The following is a 21,033-nucleotide window of genomic DNA, read 5'->3' as shown; positions in this document are numbered from 1 at the left end:
ATAGCCAACTTATAAATACAACCCAAGTGTCCACGGATAGATGAATGGATAAAGAAGATGTGGTGTATATATACAATGGAATATTAGCCATAAAAAAGAATGAAATCTTGTCATTTGCAACATGTATGGATCTAGACAGTATAATACTAAGGGAAATAAGTCAGTCAGAGAAAGACAAATAACATACGATTTCACTCATGTGTAATTTAAGAAACCAACCAAACAAAAAAAAGACAAAAATCAGACTCTGAATATAGAAAACTAGTGGTTACCAGAGGTGAGGTGCATGGGGAGGATGAGTGAAATAGGTGAGGGGATTAACAGTACACTTATCATGATAAGCACCGAGTTCTGTATAGAACTGTTCAATCACTATACCGTACACCTGAAATGAATATAACACTATGTTAACTATACTGGAATAAAAAAAAAAAGTTTAAAAAAAAGTCTGCCGACAACAAAAGAATAAAGTCAAAATATAAACACAAAGAGTTCACTGGATTTATCTTCTTAATGAACCTTCTAAATGATAAGAAGAATCTAAATGTTAAGGATAACATTTATATACATATATATATATATATATATATATACTATCAATTTTCTTCATCTCTCAAAATTCCCATACTTCTTATAAAAGAAAAGACAATGTTATCTTAAATACATAGTGTTTAAATCTAATATATACTCTTTGTCCCCTTAAGTTTAGAGTAGTTAAATGAATATTTAAATACTAGTATGTATTCGTATTTAGGAATACATATCCCCCAAAAGTATATGCTATAATGATTACTGTATCATCCCACCATGTTTCTTACTTCAAAACTGAATCATTATTAGCTTTCACAAAAATGATGGCCACAGGTGCACCTGGGTGGCCCATTCGGTGAAATGTCAACTCTTTTTTTTTTTTAATGTTTACTTTTGATAGAGAGAGGGAGTGAGACTTGGTAGGGCAGAGAGAGAGGAAGACACAGAATCTGAAGCTGGCTCCAGGCTCCGAGCTGTCTGCACACAGAGCCTGATGCAGGGCTTGAACTCATGAACTGTGAGATCATGACCTGAGCTGAAGTTGGACACTCAACCGACTGAGCCACCCAGGTGCCCCAAGTGTCAACTCTTGATTTGGGCTCAGGTCATGATCTCATGGATTAGTGAGATGCAGCCCTGTATTGGGCTCTGCACTGACAGTGAAGGGCCTGCTTGGGATTTTCTCTCTGCCTCCTCCCCGCTTGTGTGGACATTCTCAAAATAAATAAATTTAAAAACAAGGATGGCTACAATACATGTATGTTTCTCTATCAGTATGTGAAATCTGCACAGACATTAGAGTTGTAATGCCATACCTATATTCTGACAGCTTAGGTCATTCTCGGCTCCCTTTTCCATCTCTGAATTTTTTGGATGGCTTACTGCCTGTTTTAGTTTTCTCTCTGGACGTGAGGCACTGGCAGCAAACTTGTAAAGGCTTGTTTTCTCAGATCCGAAATGAGCCACACTGGGTTTCCGTAAAAAGCAGTGTTTTCTATGGAAGTGCTGCTGAGCACTCTCAGGATCGTGAAACGCTTTGGTGCAAGTGCCACACTTGATGACATACTGTTGCTCCTCTTCCTCCTCACTCTTTTCTTCTCTGTGCACTTCATGGATGTGAGTATTGATGTCAGTTACATTCTGTGCTGTTGCTGAACACAAGGTGCAGCGAAACCACAGTTTACCTTTATCCAGCATGATTTGGAGACATCTACCATAATCTTCCTTTCTGTTAACTTTACAGATGTAACTCTCACGGCAACCACAGGTTAACAGGTTACTGGTCTCTATTACTGGAAAATCATTCTCAGTTTTAATTGAAGTTTCAGTTTTTTCTGACACAAACACATAATCTGTGCTGTGGTGCTCCTTATAATGACTTAGAAATGCTTCTTCCACATTAAAGGTAAGATCACAAAGCCCACAGAAGTACTTAACTTTTATCTCATTGTTATGCTCATCTTGGCAATGTCGGTACAGTGTTTCAACCTTGTGAAAAGTCTTTTTGCAATGGGCACAGCTGTATCTATGAAACTGGTGACTTGCTAAAGACATGCAATGCTGTTTGACACAGTCCTGGGAATCAAACATATCTTCACAAATTCGGCACTGCCATTTACCCCTTGGGGGACTATTTGCTGGAGAATGATCAATAATAGTAATAGTTGAAGAAGGATTCTTAGCAGTCAAATTACTCACCAATGTTGCAGAGGATGTTGGCAAAGTTTCACCTTCTACCTCATCCGTCTCATAAAAATATCTGTGTCCATTATGAAATTCAGTCACATGTGCCATGATAGTCTCTTTTCTTGTTAACTCCTTTTTGCATGTCCGACACCAGAAAAGAAAGTTATTTAAATGTGCCCCTCCATGAATCCGGCTCATATGTAAACGGATGACCCCTGAATCTTCACATACCTTTCCACAGACCACACACTTATAACACATTGTGTTTGCTGAGAAAACATGTTTTTCCACTGCATCTTCACTTGGGAATTGTTGATGGCATTCACAAAACCAGGTTTTAACAAATGACTTTTCTTTCTGAACACAAACTGTACCTTCATGGCTTTTACCTTCTAAATTCATCTTCTTTTTTGGAACAGTGGTGCAATCTTGTGAGTTAGATTCTTGAACAGACATGGTTCTTTTAAGTGATGAAAATTTTGATCGATCTAGCAAGAGATTCAAGTCAGAAGAAGGTTTGTTCCCTTCACTGCTATGGCAATAAAGTAAGACTGATTCTTCCATTGAGGTAATGACTCGGACTTTGTGCCCTGAATTCTGCTTGTGATTTCGGGTACTGGTTTCATCCGCAAAGACTTGGTTGCAATTTGGACAGTAACCTCTTAATACGAATTTTTCTGCAACTTGGGCAATGCTCTTCTCAGCCAAAGCTACAGGACCAGCATTTCGACAACGAACTCTAAATTAGATGAAAAAAAACCTCTTTTGTAAGTACTTTCTAAATACGGTATCTCTGCTTTTTATAGGAATTATAAACAATGTATACAAAAAGCACTAAAAGATATTTTTCAATAAAAATGCAGGTTACAGGATAATTTTACCTCAGAGTACCTGAGTATTACCTATATTTTGTCTGTTTCTAATCCATGTACAGAACAGTAAAACTAGAATCAAAGGATCAAAAAAATTCATACAAATATTTGGAAACTGAATCCCTAATCTTTAGAAGTTAAACAACAAATTTCTACTAAATCTATGGGTCAAAGGAGAAATTAAAAGGGAAAAGGGAAAATATTATTAAATAAATGAAAAAGAAAACAACCTATCAAAACCTAAGGGTAATTCAATGCTTAGAGGAAAACTTATAACTTTAAATGTTTATACAGAAAAAGAAGGTCCAAAGTCAATCTAAGCTTCTACCATAGGAAGCTAGAAAACCATAAGCAAATTAAACCCAAAGTTTAATTTTTTTTAATGTTTATTTTTATTTTTTTGAGAGACAAAGTGTGAATGGGGGAGGGGCAGAGAGAGAGAGACAGAGAGAGAGAAACAGAGACAGACAGACACAGAATCCAAGGCAGAGTCCAGGCTCTGAGCTGTCAGCACAGAGCCCAACGTGGGGCTCAAACTCACAAGCCATGAGATCATGACCTGAGCCGAATGCAGACGCTTAACCAACTGAGCCACACAGGTGCCCCATAAACCCAAAGTTTAAAGAGCAGAAATCAACAAAGTAAAAAATGGGCAAAAAGCAGAGAATCATCAGTAAAGTCAAATGCTGGTGGTTTCAAAGATCAGCAAAAATTTGTTTTGAGACAAATTATAGAAATAAACATAAACGCTAAAAAAACCAAAAAGCTTAAAAAAAGCTGACGTTCATAAAAGTTGAAGTAAACAAAATATATTCCTGAAGAATAAGCAAAGGATACTCAGGAAAGAGGATGGACAACCACAAAAGACATAATTAATATGATAGCAAAGTCTAGACTGGGACAGAATATAGTCACATATTTCTGACAAAATATTTATATCTAGAATATATCAAGAATTCCAATTCACTATGAAAAACGCAAACAATCCAATCTTTAAACTAGCAAAAGACTTGAACAGACATTTCACAAAAAAAGATAAATGAATCACCCATAAGCACATGAAAAAGTGCCCAACATCATTGTTTATCAGGGAAATGCAGATTAAAACCACAAAGAGGCACTCAAAGAACAGCTAAAATGAAAGACTGGCGATACCAAACCTTGGCAAGGATGCAGAGAAACTGGAACTCTCATACCTTGTTGGTACAAACACTTTGGGAAAGTATGTAGTAGTTTCTTATAAAATTAAATATACACTTACTCTTTGATCCAGCAATTCCACTCCTAGATATTAATCCAAGAGGAATGAAAACATATGTCCATAAAAGACTTGTACAAAATATATACAGTGGCTTTATGTATGATAGCTAAAAACTTTAAATCCAAATGTCCATCATCAGGAGAATGAATTAACAAATTGTGCTAAGTTCATATAATAAAATACTACTCACCAATAAAGAGGAACAATGTACTAAGCAACATAGGTGTATCTCGCAGCTATTATGACAAATACAAGAGAGTACATACTACGTGATTTCAATTACATGAAGTTCTCAAGGAGATGAAGCCAATGCAAGGTGGAAAAAATATCTAGAGCAAGCAGGGTAAGAGGGTGGGAAATGACTGGAAAGGGACACAATGGAACTTTCCACAGACAGGTAACATATTATGATAAAAGCATAGGTTAACAGATGTAGGCATCTATCTGTGATTTTATGTCAAAATCATAAAAGTTAAGATGTGTACACTGTGATTAATTTAATTCGTATTTCAAAAACAAAGAACTTTTAAAAATAATTAAGGGGCTGGGGCGCCTCGGTGGCTCAGTCAGTTAAGCGTACGATTTCAGTTCAGATCATGATCTCTTAAGTTGTCAGTTTGAGCCTTGCATCAGGCTCTGTGCTGGCAGTGCAGAGCCTGCTTGGGATTCTCTCTCTCTCTGCTTCTCCCCTGCTAGTGCACACACACACTCTCTCTCTCTCAGATTAAATAAACTTTAAAAAAAATAAGGGGAATAAAGAGCATAAAGATGTATAGAATAAAATGGGTAAATGGAGGTTCGCTAGACTATTCTGCTGACTTCATACAGTTGAAATTTTACATAATAAAACATTAAGAATAAAAATAACAGGTAGAACCAGGATTTGAACTCACGAAATATAAGTCAGAACCAGGACTGCTAACCTTAGTAGTTACACTGGATATATACAGAGTAATTATATTCTACTGCCTCGTTTATTGAGAACATATTTTACTCGAAGGTTTGTGAAAATAATTGTTCTATTTAAATGAATGCAATTTAGTAGATACGAACTTTTAATATATTTTAATGATATAACAGGAAAACAGAGACCTAAGAGACAGAGCACCTAAATAGAAAATATGTACAGACTTTGTTTGGATCATGATTCCAAGAAACCAAATGTGAAACAAAAAACTTTATGAGATAATCAGGGAAATTTGATAACTGATTAGGTATTTGATGCTATTAAAAATACCAGTTTTTAAAGGTGTGATAATGGTATTATAGGATTTTTTTTAAAAAAAGGAGTCCTTATCATTTATAGTTATATTCAGAAGTATTTACAGATAGAATGACATGATTTACTGCAAAATAATAACTTGCAGGGGGGTGAGAATATAAATGAACACGACTGCCATGTGTTGCTAAATCCTGAAGCTGGGTAAAAGGTATACTGGGGTTGTACACTGCTCGATAATTTCCATTGCAAAGACAAAAAAAAATCACACTTGATTATTTGATAAATTTGGTCTTTCACTGAAATTTAATTTTCATATATATATTATACTTTCCATTCTGGTTGACTTAAAAGCAAGTCACACTTAAAGGCAAGTTAACCCACTCCTCCCCCCATACACACATTCTTCACAAACATACAGAGAAAAACACAAATAGAACTGTTGGTTTTACATTCACAGCAATATCAATATATCCACTTTTTCCACACCTTTAACTTCTCTCATTATGTTAAATTTGATTAATTTCCAGACTAATATATAATCTCATTTTAAAAGCAGAGGAACATGAAATAGAAAAACATCCTATTGAATCCTCCTACTGGTAAAGAGCTTCTTGGGCAGGATTCCCTTACAGCCTGACTAGACCTGTACAAACCTGAAGTGGGCAGTGAGCTCCATGTGAGAACGTAGTGTCTGGTGGCAGGCCACACACTTAACTTGAAATGGGACATCTTTGCAGAGAGAGATCAGAAGTTTCTTTGCAAAAGATGGAAATGATATTGGCTGTGCTATTCCCTTGTCATCTGAAAGACAAAATACACTATAACTTGCAAAGATTTAAGCAGATAGCAACCCAACCTTCCTCCCCTTTGCCTTTCTCAACATTGGCTGGAATATGTAAAAGATTGTTGTCATAAAAAACCAAGAGAAGTCATTTTCCAGCCATAAGTACAAAGGATGCTGAACTCATGCTCAAAATTTGAACCTTTAATGCAGAGAAACACCCAACTTCCCAGATATTATGGATATATAAAAATTATTACATCAAAAATTATTTTTTATATTTATTATATAAAGAAATGTTTTCTTTCCAAGTTTCTCTTCATTCCTCAAAGTAACTAAACCTTACTGCTGGTACAGATCAATGTTGAGAATTTTTTTTGAAAAATAAAAATTAAGACAATCTTTCACTTTCATGTTTCCAATCCAATGTGAGGATAAGTTACCTCAAGAATTATCTGAGAAGTATGGTAAATCAGCAAAGATTAAAGTACTTTAATAATTTTCAGAACAGAGTATTAACATACCACTCAGTTTAAAATTCTGATGGAAATGATTCTTTCCAGACATATGCTTCAAACACTCATCCTTGCTGCTAAAAAGAAGGAAGCAATTTGGACATGCAAAACACTGAATAATCTGAGGAAGAAGGTTGTTTTTATGTCCATCATCTGCAGCTTCCTAAAACACAAGCAAAGCTGTATTACAGACAACTAAAATCAATATTCAATTTTTAAAAATCAACTTTCAAGATTTCTGATTTGGAATATTCTGTACCAGTTTTTAACAAGAGAACTTTTCTTTCCTCAGTGTGAACTATGGAATTTTTATCATTAAATTGCCTATGTGGATTAAAATTTTTTTTTCTTAACTCTTGACCATCTTTTTGTGATAATATACAAGTAAATTTGCTTTCTATATATTTTTCTTTTGTATACACATCTATATTATGTTAATGAATAAATGTTTTCATATCACATATACTTTTTCTTCCATTTTGCTTTATTCACTCTACTCTGCAATATAACCTATGTTTATATATATGTATTCTTCCACAAATATCTCCATGCTTAATAATCTACAAAAATATATAGAAATAAACACACAGGGAACTGCCACTGTTTTACCAAATATTGTCATCTTACAGACTCTTCTGCTTCTTAGTTCTCTTATTCCACAATACCTAATGAAAATGCCTAAAAAAATCAACTGGAATACCTCTAATTCATTCTTCTCAATGGTTGCAAAGCTCTCAACTGGTTGTAAACCAGTGTAGGTTTACTAAGACTTAGGTAACTATTCATTACCAGACTTTTTTTTTTTCTTGCCACTATAAACAACACAATGGTGTTACAAACTGATAAGAACATATACTACACTTGATCTCAGGCAAAAGGCAGAGAAGCAATAACACAATGGTGTTATAAACAACCTTGAATACATATCCTTATTTACAGACGTATTTTTCTCATTATTAGGAATGGCCCTATTGAGTTAAAAGGTTTATTACTTGAATATTAAAGGATACTGTATGATTGTTTTTCAAATAGGCTCTACCAATTCACACATTCCCTAGCAATGAATGAGCCCGGTACAATAGCTACTGTAGATTTTTTTTTTTAATTCATACAATTCTATGGATATTCCATATTCTGTGGATTGCTTACTCATACCCTTTTGTCTGATGTTTCAGTTGGTTTTGTTTTCTCCCCGCCGGTTAACTTGCATCATTTCTTCATTATAAAAATTAACTTTCTGTCTGATGCTCCATTTTGCAAACATTTTTGAAATATCTATGAATTTTGATGTGGTCACTTTAAAATTTTAATATAGTCAAACGGGTATGTCTTTCTAGGTGTCCACTTGGTTAAGAGGCTCCTCTATCTCAAAATTGAAAATGTTCTAAATATAAAAAAAAAATTTTTTTTAAAGTAAACTCTACCTCCAATGTGGGGCTCAAACTCACGACCTCGAGATTAAGAATCACATGCCTGGGGTACCTGGGTGGCTCAGTCAGTTAAGCATCTGACTTCAGCTCAGGTCATGATCTCATACTTTGTGGGTTTGAGCCCCGTGTCAGGCTCTGTGCTGACAACTCAGAGCCTAGAGCCTGCTTCTGATTTGGTGTTTCCCTCTCTCTCTGCCCCTTCCCTGCTCACGCTCTATCTCAAAAAAAAAAAAAAAATAAATAAATATAAAAAAAAAGAAAAATTTTAAAAGAGTCACATGCTCTACCAACTGAGTCAGCTAGGTGCCCCAAAGCTGAAAATACTTTAAAGTATCTATATTTATGTCTGTGTATGTGTGCTTGTGTATAAATATAATTTGACATCTTGTTAATGGTCCTTAGAGTAATAGCCTTAGAAGTTGTACTGTGTCTTTTTAAATTTACAATCATTAACATTAGGGATATAGAAAGTTTATATAGTGCTAATAAGATGCAACAGAAAGAGGAATAAGAAATTTACATTTAAATTGAGCACATGTGAAGAAGCACATTAGGGTTCAAAACGTGCTTTTCCATTTAGTCATTACGATAGTCCCATGAAGTACTATTTTCATTATTTATAAATGAGAAAACTAAATTTAGTTAAGTCAACACTTCCCTCCAATCAAGTTGTACCCTGGGAAGAGACAAAATAACCATTCAAACAGTCTTATACCTCGATTAAAAATTCTATGCTCTTTCCACTATACCTTACCCCATTTTAATTTAGTGAGTGCCCTGCAGAAGATCACATCTAAGAAGATACTTAGAAAGCTCTAAATAAGAGCACTAAAGGCATTTCTTAAACACCAATTTATAAAAATGTCCCTAACTTGAAGAATGCTAACAAAATAATTCTTAGTTCAACTGTGAGTTATAAATGGATTCAATATAAAGCTTGTTTAAAATATTTGCTCAATAGAACAAGAATGTGATCCTACATAAAATTTTATTGAAATATACCAATTGCAAAAGCATAGCATATTAGCTCATGTAAACTAGGGGAATAAGTGGGAAATAGTTATTCAATTCTTTTCTACCACTATATTTTCAGCTATATTAAAATAAAATACACCATACACATTTGTATATCTAAACAAAGTTAAATCACAATAAAATATTACTTTTTACCCACTAGGATCTAGGCTAGCTTAAAAGGCACGTAAGTGTTGATAAGAATGTGGAAAAATTGGCATCTGCATATATTGCTAGTAAGAAAGTAAAATGGTACAGTGTGTTGGATAACAATTTGGCAGTTCTCCAAACAACCGAACATAAGTATGATATGACCCAATAATTTAACCTGTTAGACAAGTAAAGACATAGTCACACGAAGATTTATACATTTATTTATAGCAACATTATTCACAACAGCCAAAAAGTAGAAATAACTCAAGTGTCCACCAAGTGATGAAATGATAAAGAAAAAGTGGCATATATCCATATGCTGGAATGTTACTTGGCAATAAAAAGGAATGAAGTACTGATATGCTACAACATGGATGAACCTTGACAACATTATGGTAAATAAAAGAATCTTGTCACAAAAGGCCACATATTTTAAGATTCCATTTATATGAAATGCTCAGAAAAGGCAAAACCATAGTTTACAGGTTGCCTAGGGCTAGGGAGGATGGGCTAACAACAGGGAAAAATAACCTTCAATGATAGGCTGGCCCCTAGGAAGAGAATGAGAAAGAGTGGTTGTGCCTATTCACTCACAAGTGACACTGAGGTACACTGAAGCTTACAATATGTCCTCTACCACCTGCATTAAACGGAAGAAAAGCAGAAAGCTATCTAGTGATATAGCACTCATTAAATGGCTTTAATGTTAAAAACCACTAGACATTGGCTACTACTCAAAGTGTGACCCAAGTACAAGAAGCACTGGCATCACCTACAAGCTTGTTAGGAATCTTGAATCCAAGGTCCCACCTCAATTTATTATCAGAACTTGCATTTTACAAGATTCCCAAGTGATTAGTGTATTAAGTAAGAAACATCAGCATAGACAGAAGAAATTGGAGACGAAAGGGAAAGAGGAGGGAAGCAAGGCAAAAAATGCAAATTGTGGTAATTTCATTCTCTTTCACCGAAGAATGCCATCTTTACAAAACAGAATTCACAGGTATACAATCTTCTAGTGACCTCTTCTGGCTGATTTAAGATAGGCAATTATAATTAGTGCATACCAGTTTCCTTTAGAGTTCCGGTGACGGACTCTCCAAAGAATAAGCAATAAGGAGCATTTAATGAGAGCCATTTGTTAAGGCCTAAGTGCTTTAGAAAGAATTATATTTTCTCTCGACAATCTTGCATGTAAGTATGACAATTTTATTTTAGAGACAAATAAAGCTCAGAGATGTTCCTTAACTTGCTGAGTACATACAGCTAATAAAAGCGACAGCAGAATCCAGGTCTGTCTGGACATCAAAGCCTTTGCTCCATTTTACCACAATGCTTCTCAGAAGGCTAAATATCATAAATTTACTTCCTGGAGACCAGTCAAAACAACATGGAATAAGTAATTCCCAGAAAAAAAGGGAACAAATTAATGAAATTTGGAAAATACAAATGAGAGTATTAATTAAGGTTAAAATACCTATCCAGATTTACTAAAGAAAAAAGATAAATAATTTGCTCGCTAAAATAGACAAAACACTTACAGCCTGGAATAGGGAAACAGACTCTGAAAGAACTCTAGTTTCGAAAAAGGAAGAATACTAGTCACCAAGTGAAAACACCAAAAAAATTTATGGAACGCAGTCCTCTTGTATCATTTTTCTCTTCTCTCCTTAAACCTTTGTCACAATAGGAAGCCCTGTCATTTCTTTTTGTTTCACTTTAAGGTCTTTACTCTAAATGCCATTACCTAAGCAAAGCCTTTTTTCATCTCAAAGTTAAATTATTGCAAAAGCCACCTAAAGCAGTCTCCTTTCTACACCTATGAATCCACCTTGAACACTGCTACCATCCTAATACCACTCGATCTCTTTGGTATCCCTGAGAAAGAGAAGGAATTGGGTTCTAGAATTAAAAGTCCTTCTAACTCTAAAAGGTATAAAGCATTATTTTCATCATGTCACTGTCCTATTACAATAACCTCTTGCCAGTATTAAGGTTACCACTTGTGTTGGGAGTCCCCCAAATCATCCCCAGGTTTGATGGTTTGCTAGGATACACAGCACTCAGCATATAGTTGTATTCACAGCTATGATTCATTATAGGTTTTAAGCTATCAGGATATTTAATGTGGTATTGTTTTTAATAAAAAATGAAACAACTGATACATCTAAGAGGAAATTAAATGAACTATAATATATTCATACAGAAGAATACTATTCATTGACTTAAAGTGTATGCATCGATTCAACAAATGTTTAAGCACTCATGTTTACAACACACTGCTTTTCTCTTTTTTTAAGTTTATTTTTGAGAGAGAGAGAGAGAGAGCAAGCACGTGTGCATGCAAGGGGGCAGGGAGTGGGACAGAGAAAGAGGAAGAGAGAATCCCAAGCAGGCTCTACACTGTCAGCAAAGAGCTGGGGCATGAACTCACTAATCGTGAACTCATGACCTGAGCCAAATCAAGAATCAGACACTTAACCAACTGAGACACCTAGATGCTCCTAACACACTGATTTTCTTAATTATAGAAAAACTCACACACCTGATCTTATATAAAAATATTTATAAGTGTTTTTGATGCAACTGTAAATCAGATTTTTTCTTAATTTCACTTTCTGCTGCTTCAGATTAGGGTATAGAATTGCAACAGATTTCTGTACGTTGATTTTGTATCCTGCTACCTTACTGAATTCATTTATTAGTTCTAGTAGTTTCTTGGAATCTTTAGGGTTTTCTATATATAGTATCATGTCACCTGCAAATACTGAAAGTTTTATTTCTTCCCTACCAGTGTGGATCTTTGTTATTTCTTTTTGTTATCCAACTGCTGTGGTTAGGACTTCCAGTACTATGCTGAATAAAAGTGGTGAGAGTGGACATTCTTGTCTTGTTCCTGACCTTAGGGGAAAAGCTCTCAGTTTTTCACCACTGAGTATGATGTTAGCTGTAGGTTTTTCACAAAAGGCCTTTTTTATGTTGAGGTTATGTTCCCTCTAGACCTACTTTGTTGAGGGATTTTATCATGAATGGATATTGTACTCTGTTAAATGCTTTTACTGTATCTATTGCAATGTTTTTTATCCTTTTTCTTATTGATATATCACATTGACTGTTTTGTGTGTACTGAACCTGCTGCACCAAAACCAATAAAATACCTAGGTATAAACTTAGCCAAAGACATGAAAGACCTATACTTTGAAAACCATACAACACTGATGAAAGAAATTCAAGATGATGAAAGAAATGGAAAGATGTTCTATGCTCATGAATAGGAAGAACGTATATTGTTAAGATGTCTATACTACCCAAAGCAATCTACAAATTTAATGCAATCCCTATTAAAATACCAACGGCATTTTTCACAGAACTAGAATAATCGTAAAATTTGTATTGAACCACAAATGACCCTGAATAGTCAAAGCAATCTTGAAAAAGAAAAACAAAACGGGAGGTAACACAATTCCAGACTTCAAGTTATATTACAAAGGTATAGTAATTGTAACAGTGGGGCACAGGCATAAAAATAGACATATTGATCAATGGAACAAAACAGAAAACCCAGAAATAAACCCACAATTATATGGTCAATTAATCTTTGACAAAGGAGAAATGAATAGCCAATGGGAAAAAGATAGTCTCTCAACAAATGGTGCTGGGAAAATTGGAGAGCAACATGGAGAAGAATGAAACTGGGGACACCTGGGTGGCTCAGTTGGTTAAGGGTCCAACTCTTGATTTCAGCTCAGGTCACGATCTCCCAGATCATGAGTTTGAGCCCTATGTCAGGCTCTGTCCTGACAATGTGGAGCCTGCTTGGGATTCTCTTTCTTCCTATCCCTCTATCTCTCTCAAAATAGATAAATAAACATTTAAAAAAAAATAGAATTAAAAAAAGGAAACGAAACTGGACCACTTTCTTTCACCATACACAAAAACAAACTAAAAATGGATTGAAGACCTAGATGTGAGACCTGAAACCGTAAAAATCCTTGAGGAGAGTACAGGCAGTAATCTCTGACACTGGCCATAGCAAGAATTTTCTAGATATTTCTACCAAGGCCAGGGAAATAAAAGCAGAAATAAACTATTGGGGCTTCATCAAAATAAAAAGTTTCTGCACAGCAAAGGAAACAATCAACACAATTAAAAGGAAACCTACTAAATGGGAGAAGACGTTTGCAAATGACATATCCGATAAAGGGTTAGTATCCAAAATATATAAAGAACTTATACAACTCAGTCAAAAAACAAATCGTCCAATTAAAAAATGGGCAGAAGACATGAACAGACATTTCTCCAAAGACATTCAGATGACCAACAGACACATGAAAAGATGCTCAACATCACTCATTATCAGGGAAATGCAAAGCAAAACTATAAGAGGTGATAATGAGATATCACCTCTTATCTGTCAGAATGGTTACAATCAAAAACAAAAGAAACAAGTATTGGCGAGGATGTGGAGAAAAAGGAACCCTTGTGCACTGTTGGTGGAAATGCAAACTGGTGCAGCCACTCTGGAAACAATATGGAGGTTCCTTAAAAAGTTAAAAAATAGAACTACTCTGTGATCCAGTAATCGCACCACTGGGTATTTACCCAAACACAAAAACACTAATTCAAAGTGATAATGCACCCATATATTTATAGCAGTATTATTTACAATAGTCCAAGTATCCATCGATTGATGAATGGATAAGGAAGATGTGGTGTATATATACACAATGGAATAAAAAAGCTATAAAAAAGAATGAAATCTTGCCATCTGCAGAGAAAGACAAACACCCTATAAATTCACTCATAGGTATGATTAAGAAACAAAACATGAGCTAAGGGGAAAAAAGAGAGACACAAACCAAGAAACAGACTCTTAACTATAGAGAATAAACAGATGGTTACTAGAGGAGATGAGTGAAATAGGTGATAGGGATTGAAGAGTATACTTGTCATGATGAACACTGAGCATTCATAAAGTAAAAACTTAAGGGGCACCTGGGTGGCTCAGTTGGTTAAGTGTCCAACTTCGGCTCAGGTCATTATCTCATGGTTCTTAATTTCAAGCTCCACTTTGGGCTCCCTATTGTCAGCACACAGCTGGCTTTGGATCCTTTGTCCCACTCTCTTTTTTTGCCCCTCCCCCGCCTGTGCTCTCTCTAAACATTAAAAAAAATTTTTTTTAAATGAAAAAAAAATTTTCTCCACAGTGAACATATTGCACAAGTAACATTTTGTAACGTTAATAAGTCATTATAGATATATAATTTCAAATATAGTAAACACACACTACAGAATCATCTATTATACAGATTTGTGTATGCCACGAATCAACCTGTCTCCCTTGAGATTTAACACTTAATGAGAGTTACATAAAACAACCTTTTGTATACTAGATTTCTTAACACTAGCATTAATAAAGGAATTGTTATTTAATTTACTAGATGGCTCCAACATTTCAACAGGCAGTGAAAGGCAGCAGACTTAAGATTAAAGTTCTAGTTCTCATCATAAGCATCTTGAAGAATGTTAATTCCACAGAGCAACTCCATCAAAGGAAGGGCTTCGATGATAATCTTTAGGAGTGCTGGCTTTCAGTAATGAAGTTTACCTGTCCACAAAAATTTAATGTTCCAATCATTTTACTCTTGACCCTTATGTGCACTACTAGTGATTGCAGGCTTAAGAGCAGCAAGAAAACACTTGCATCGAATTCCATGGTTCTCTAGAAAAAATACCTACTCTTAGGACATCCTCTTACCTTAGCAAAAAGATGATCCCTATATTGCTGTTGAGTAACAAAATTTTTGTAACATATTACACAAGCAAAGGAATTGACGAATGGTCCATGTAGTGTAATTGTCGGATCACATGGAGAGTGATCAAACCTACTCAGCAAAAGAGAGGTAGCATTAGAAAAGTCCACATTTTAGGAGCCAAACTATGTTGCTTCATTTGTTAAGCATTTGCTTATTTGTTTACACACACATACACACAACACACTCAGAAATTTATACTTTTCTATTGAAATATTAAAAACGTTCTTCATGTTCAAGAAATATCAAATGACTCCTAAATGCCACACACAATCCCTTCAAACAGTGACCAACAGTTAGCTCAAGATTTCATAAAAGTATCCAAGATCCAATAAAACAGATTTAAGCATGTCTTGCCAAACTGGTACAATTCCAGTCTGAAAGTTATAGAGCCATCATCTTTTCCTTTTTGCCTTATTTGCCACAATATTTACTAATAGTTGTAAATGAATCAACAGAATTATAATCTCATGTCAAGATTTCTGGCACACACCTGTTTCCTAAAAATGGCTTTTAATCCTTTTAATGTTCACTTTAATCATTTAGTAAGTATGTGTCATTTTAAACTGCCTCAAAGACTTTTAAAAACTCTTTAGATATAGTATGCTACCTAGTTATTTATAGACTGCTGAAGACCGTACAAAAGGCTCTATAGGTAGGTTAATGCATAAGCAGGGTGAGACATCTAGAAATGAAAAAGGTTGTGAGACCCCAAATTCTCAATTTCCATCTTTAAACTATTAGAAGGAGAGATTATGAAGGTAGGAATGTTTTATACCTTTAATACTGCTTTTCCCTGATATTTACTTTCTCAAGCTCTACTATTAAAAAAATTCAGTAATAAGATAGGTTTATAAATAGAATATTTATTATTAATTTTGCTACATTTGGTTTGCTTTTAACATTTCTTTTGTAATACCATATTAGCTTTCTTTAGGCTAAACCAAATATCTGTAAGTGCTTTGTGTCTCTTGAAATTTGCATTTATGGGCTGGCTTTATCTACAACGGATTCAACTGCATATCAATGTAAAAATCTGTTCAAAATTTTATGAGACATATTAGGATAAATACATACTTGAATGCTACAAGTCTTTAAAGAAAAGAATATAACTAGAGAAATCTGACTTTAGGCCTTCTAGAAAACCTAAGAAATATAAATTTAAAATAACTATCATAAGAGCATAAAACAATTTGTCTGGAATATAAAGCTATGGTTACAATGGCATGAGTGCATCATGCTTTCATTATATGAAATCACTTTGTAACACATTTGCTCTTCAGTATCCACTATTCTGAGTATCACACTCACCTTTTCAAATGTCCTAAGAGAAGGTGTCCATTATCAAATTCCTTGTTACAGTGCATTATGGGACATAAAATTGGTTTCCCAGACACCTGCATCTGGCCTCCTCTTCGGAATGAACTTTTTTTTCCAGAATTAATTGTGCCTGTTTTGAGTCCTGCATTATTGGAAATACAAATTCTTAAGTTCCTACTTCAGATATTTGTCCTTTGGACAGGTAACCAAAATTACGGCAAAATAATAAATACTATGAAATAGCATCAACTGGGTGATCCTAATTATAATTAAAAATTTCTTAGCTTTCTAATAAAACATATGATAACCTAAAAATAAATAGTTATTTGGGACAAATAAAGCTGTTAACATCTTTTTTTTTGTTTTTTAAAGATTTTATTTTTTTAAGTAATTTCTATACCCAATGTAGGGCTCAGACTTCCAACCGGAGATCAAGAGTCACATGCTCTATTGACTCAGCTAGCCAGGTGCCTTTTCTTTTTGTTTTTGAAATAGGTATAGGGATTAAGTTTGTTTGTATGTTTATTATTGCTACAGCCAGTGTGGGTCTTGAACTCAAGACCTTGAGATCAAGAGTCACATGCTCTGTTGACTGAGCCAGTCAGGAGTCCTGAATGCTGTTAACATCTTTAAGTAACATTCTCTGGGGGAAAAAACTCTATTTTCTTAAGTTCAACAGCCAAGAAATGTCAAACATTAAATACTGATTAGAAAAGCAGTTGCTGGGGCGCCTGGGTGGCGCAGTCGGTTAAGCGTCCGACTTCAGCCAGGTCACGATCTCGCGGTCTGTGAGTTCGAGCCCCGCGTCAGGCTCTGGGCTGATGGCTCGGAGCCTGGAGCCTGTTTCCGATTCTGTGTCTCCCTCTCTCTCTGCCCCTCCCCCGTTCATGCTCTGTCTCTCTCTGTCCCAAAAATAAATAAAAAACGTTGAAAAAAAAAAAAAAAAAAAAGAAAAGCAGTTGCTCCACAGACCCCTACCCTTCTTTCTCATTTATATAAACTGGCAAAGATCTTCTAATTTTTTTTTCTCTTTTAACGATCTTAAACACATTAGAAGATTTAGCTATATTATAAAAGATTGGGGTTCTCTGAAAATTATGTTAAAAAATACAACTGGGAGAGCGGGAAGAGTGGAGAGCTCAGGGAGGCAAGGAAAATAAGAGTGGTACTTTCTGAAGAAACCAGCCACTGAGCAATGAGTTCCAACCTGGATATCAAATAATGCAGATCTCAGTAATAAATTTACAGAACACAAAGCAGAGATTTACTTATTGTTACTACCTCTTTCCTTTCTATTTATTCTATTTTGTCCCTCTTCTTCTCCTTTCATGTAAAAAAAATTTTTTTTAAATCTTATTTGAGAGACAGAGAGAGCGAGAAGAAAGTGCCAGTGGGGGAGGAACAGAGACACAGAGGGAGACACAGAATCCAAAGCAGGCTCTAGACTTCGAGCTGTAAGAACTGAGCCTGACACAGGACTTGAACTTAGGATATGAACCATTCTTGAGATCATGACCTGAACCGAAGTTGGACACTTAACTGAGCCACCCAGCCACCCCTCTTTTTCTCCTTTCAAAGTTTGCCTATCACTAGTTTCTCTCTTTCTTTTTAAAGTAAACTCCATGCCCAAAGAAGAGCTGGGACTCACAACCCCAAGATCAAGAGTCACATGGCTCTACTGAATGAGCAAGCCAAGCACCCCTTTTCATCACTACTTTCTCTTAATTAATCTTCCTCTATCCTGATCCATTCTTCATCCCCTCTCTTTCTTTATAATCACACAACTCTTGTAGACTAATACCCCTGGCCAAATTTTGTTCCCAGGGAAATTCCGAATGCATGATATATGATGGAAATTTTGTAGTCACACTGTATAAACCATGAAATGTAAAACTGCCAGGATTCTGACTGTATATCACATGATTATACACAGACGGTTTGATTATTGACTCCCTTTTATAATTATTTGTGGATTGTTTCAATACCTTGAATATTTCATACAATAGAAAACTAAGTTATTTATCTTTATGGCAGATTTAAAGATTTAAATAGAACTTAAAGATTTAAATAGAATGAATTATTCTTTTAACATCATCTAGTTTTAAGATCTAGTTTTAAGATTCTCCAAATGGTTATTATACAAACTTAAGGTTTCAACTGCTTTTCTGCTGTTTTAGTCCTCATGGGGGGAAGGCCTCCATTAAAAGCAGCCAAAATGCTTATCAATGTGTTCTGACAACATTGAACAGCATAGCATTAATCATATTTTAATCTTAAAGAGGCATTAAATGACAATGCATTTTTTTATCCTTAATTTTCTGATGCAGTCGCAATTATGACAGTTTTTATTTACCGTCGATCCACATTCTAGATGTTGCTCCATTTTGATCTTTAACTAAATAAAGGCTCTGACTAAAAATAATAGCAGAAAACAATCTATTGAAAGACAATAAGCTTTACCCATGGAAAGGCAAAAGACAGAATTTTTTTTTCAAAATACAGAAATTTAAACAACTCTTTTCCTTAAATAGTATAGACAGTGTTGTTTTTGGGGCGCCTGGGTGGCTCAGTCAGTTGAGCGTCCAACTTCGGCTCAGGTCATGATCTCACAGTCCGTGAGTTCAAGCCCCACGTCGGGCTCTGTGCTGACAGCTCAGAGCCTGGAGCCTGTTTCAGATTCTGTGTCTCCATCTCTCTCTGAACCCCCCGCCCCGTTCATGCTCTCTCTCTCTGTCTCAAAAATCAATAAAGGTTAAAAAACTTAAAAAAAAAAAAAAGAGAGAGTGTTGTTTTTAAGTTATGAAGTATTCAAATGTATACAAACTGGCCTAACTGTAAAGATCTATAAAAGATGAATTTCTAGTAGAGTAATTATAAATAAAGTACTTAAACTACTTCTAATCAAAGAACTGAATTACAAAGCTGGATACTTTGGAATAGATTGAACAAGTCCCTTAGTGCTACTTTAAAGTAGAATCTCACTTTCTGTAATTTAAGAAAACAATGACTCATCTCTGTTTCCCCAGCTATACCCTATCCAAATATCTCAGCACTTTCTAAAGATAATTTATGGAATAGCATCATACCAAATATAGTCAGTGCTGAAGCAGCTGTTCTAGAAATAGATCCCAAACTTTCGTTTTATAGTATTTTTGTAGGGAGCAAGCAAAAAAATAAAACAATCATATAAAAAGAGTATAACTAAAGACCTTAAATCCACACTTAAGCTCATCAGCCACCAATGAATCAGGTGTGACCTAAAGATATATACAATAACAAGTCTTACCAAGACATGAAGACACAGTTAAATGACTCATTTGTTCCCCCCTGACCTGTTCCGACAGATCCATAAACAGATGCTCATGAATTCATTTTACAAGAAATTAAAATATTGTGCCAACCTGGAGGCTAGGGGTATGCCTAAAGGGGCATATTACCAGGCCAACTAGCATTCTAGACAGGACTTGAAGGTGTTAGATTCACATGAGATAAACTATTTTTAGAAGACATCTTATAGATGAAATAGTCCATTTCTCTATCAAAAATACCTAGGAATCTTTCCAAAACTATAGATGTCCTAGAATTATCTCTGGAGATGAAGCCAAGGTATGTATTTAAAAGCTCCCAGGTGACTCTGATGTAGCTAAGGGGAAACCAGTGAACTAAAGTCATTAAGTTGCACTAAGAACAGAATGCTTATCAAGAGGAAGTTTTTATTATTCAAAGCCTTACAAAGAACAACCCAAGGGGCAAAATCATTTACCACAATTCCTAAGTATCTTTTGCTAAAGCAGGTCTGGAATGCCAAACAATTCTTTTGTTTAGTTGAATGACAGTCACATTTGGAACTCAAGTCCTAGGCTTCTTTTCTGCATTCATATGCAAATGATTATAGCCTGCTTTGGCTAATATTCAACCAGCATTTATTATCTCTATGCTGAGCATTCTTTTTAGGCACTCACACAAAAAAGAATTATAAACCTTGGTCTTTGTCCCCAAAGAGTGTGGAGTCTGACAAAGACAGACGTGCAAACATTTCAATTCAACATAACAGGGTAAAAACCGCACTAGAGAACTTTGGAATTATCTCATCAGTGGTAATCTGATTCAAAGAAAACCCCTCTGAAAACAACTTCAGAATAACAAGATATCTAGGTTCAAGTTGAGTACTGCATGCAGTTATTTCTTTTGTTTGTTTGTTTATGTTTAGAGACACACACACACACACACACACACACACACACACACACACACACAGAGTGAGAGGTGGGGAGGGGCAGAGAGAGAGAATCCCAGGCAGGCTCCACAGTGTCAGCACAGTGTCCAATGTGGGGCTCGAACTCAAGAAACCGTGAGATGACCTGACCAGAGATAAAGAGTCAGATGCTCAACCAACTAAGCCACCCAGGCACCCCTGCATGCGCAGATATTTCTA

At 35.3% G+C, this 21,033-nt stretch overlaps 1 protein-coding gene and 1 pseudogene across 4 annotated transcripts in view; both read right to left on the bottom strand.

The window, feature by feature from the left end:
• The window catches only part of ZNF451 (zinc finger protein 451), an 88,396-nt gene that overhangs the window by 27,810 nt on the left and 39,553 nt on the right, over positions 1-21,033 (bottom strand). For all 4 annotated transcript variants that reach the window (XM_042986594.1, XM_042986596.1, XM_042986595.1 and 1 more), the window contains 5 exons: positions 16,590-16,740; positions 15,224-15,350; positions 6,878-7,031; positions 6,226-6,373; positions 1,347-2,956 (listed from right to left, as the gene is read on the bottom strand). In XM_042986594.1, the coding sequence (XP_042842528.1) occupies positions 1,347-2,956; positions 6,226-6,373; positions 6,878-7,031; positions 15,224-15,350; positions 16,590-16,740 (2,190 nt within the window). The remainder of the gene's footprint in view (positions 1-1,346; positions 2,957-6,225; positions 6,374-6,877; positions 7,032-15,223; positions 15,351-16,589; positions 16,741-21,033) is intronic.
• LOC122238978 lies at positions 7,623-7,759 on the bottom strand (annotated as a pseudogene).

The sequence above is a fragment of the Panthera tigris genome, chromosome B2 (genome assembly GCF_018350195.1).
Source record: "Panthera tigris isolate Pti1 chromosome B2, P.tigris_Pti1_mat1.1, whole genome shotgun sequence".
NCBI lineage: Eukaryota > Metazoa > Chordata > Mammalia > Carnivora > Felidae > Panthera > Panthera tigris.
This window is presented reverse-complemented; position numbering and strand designations above follow the sequence as displayed.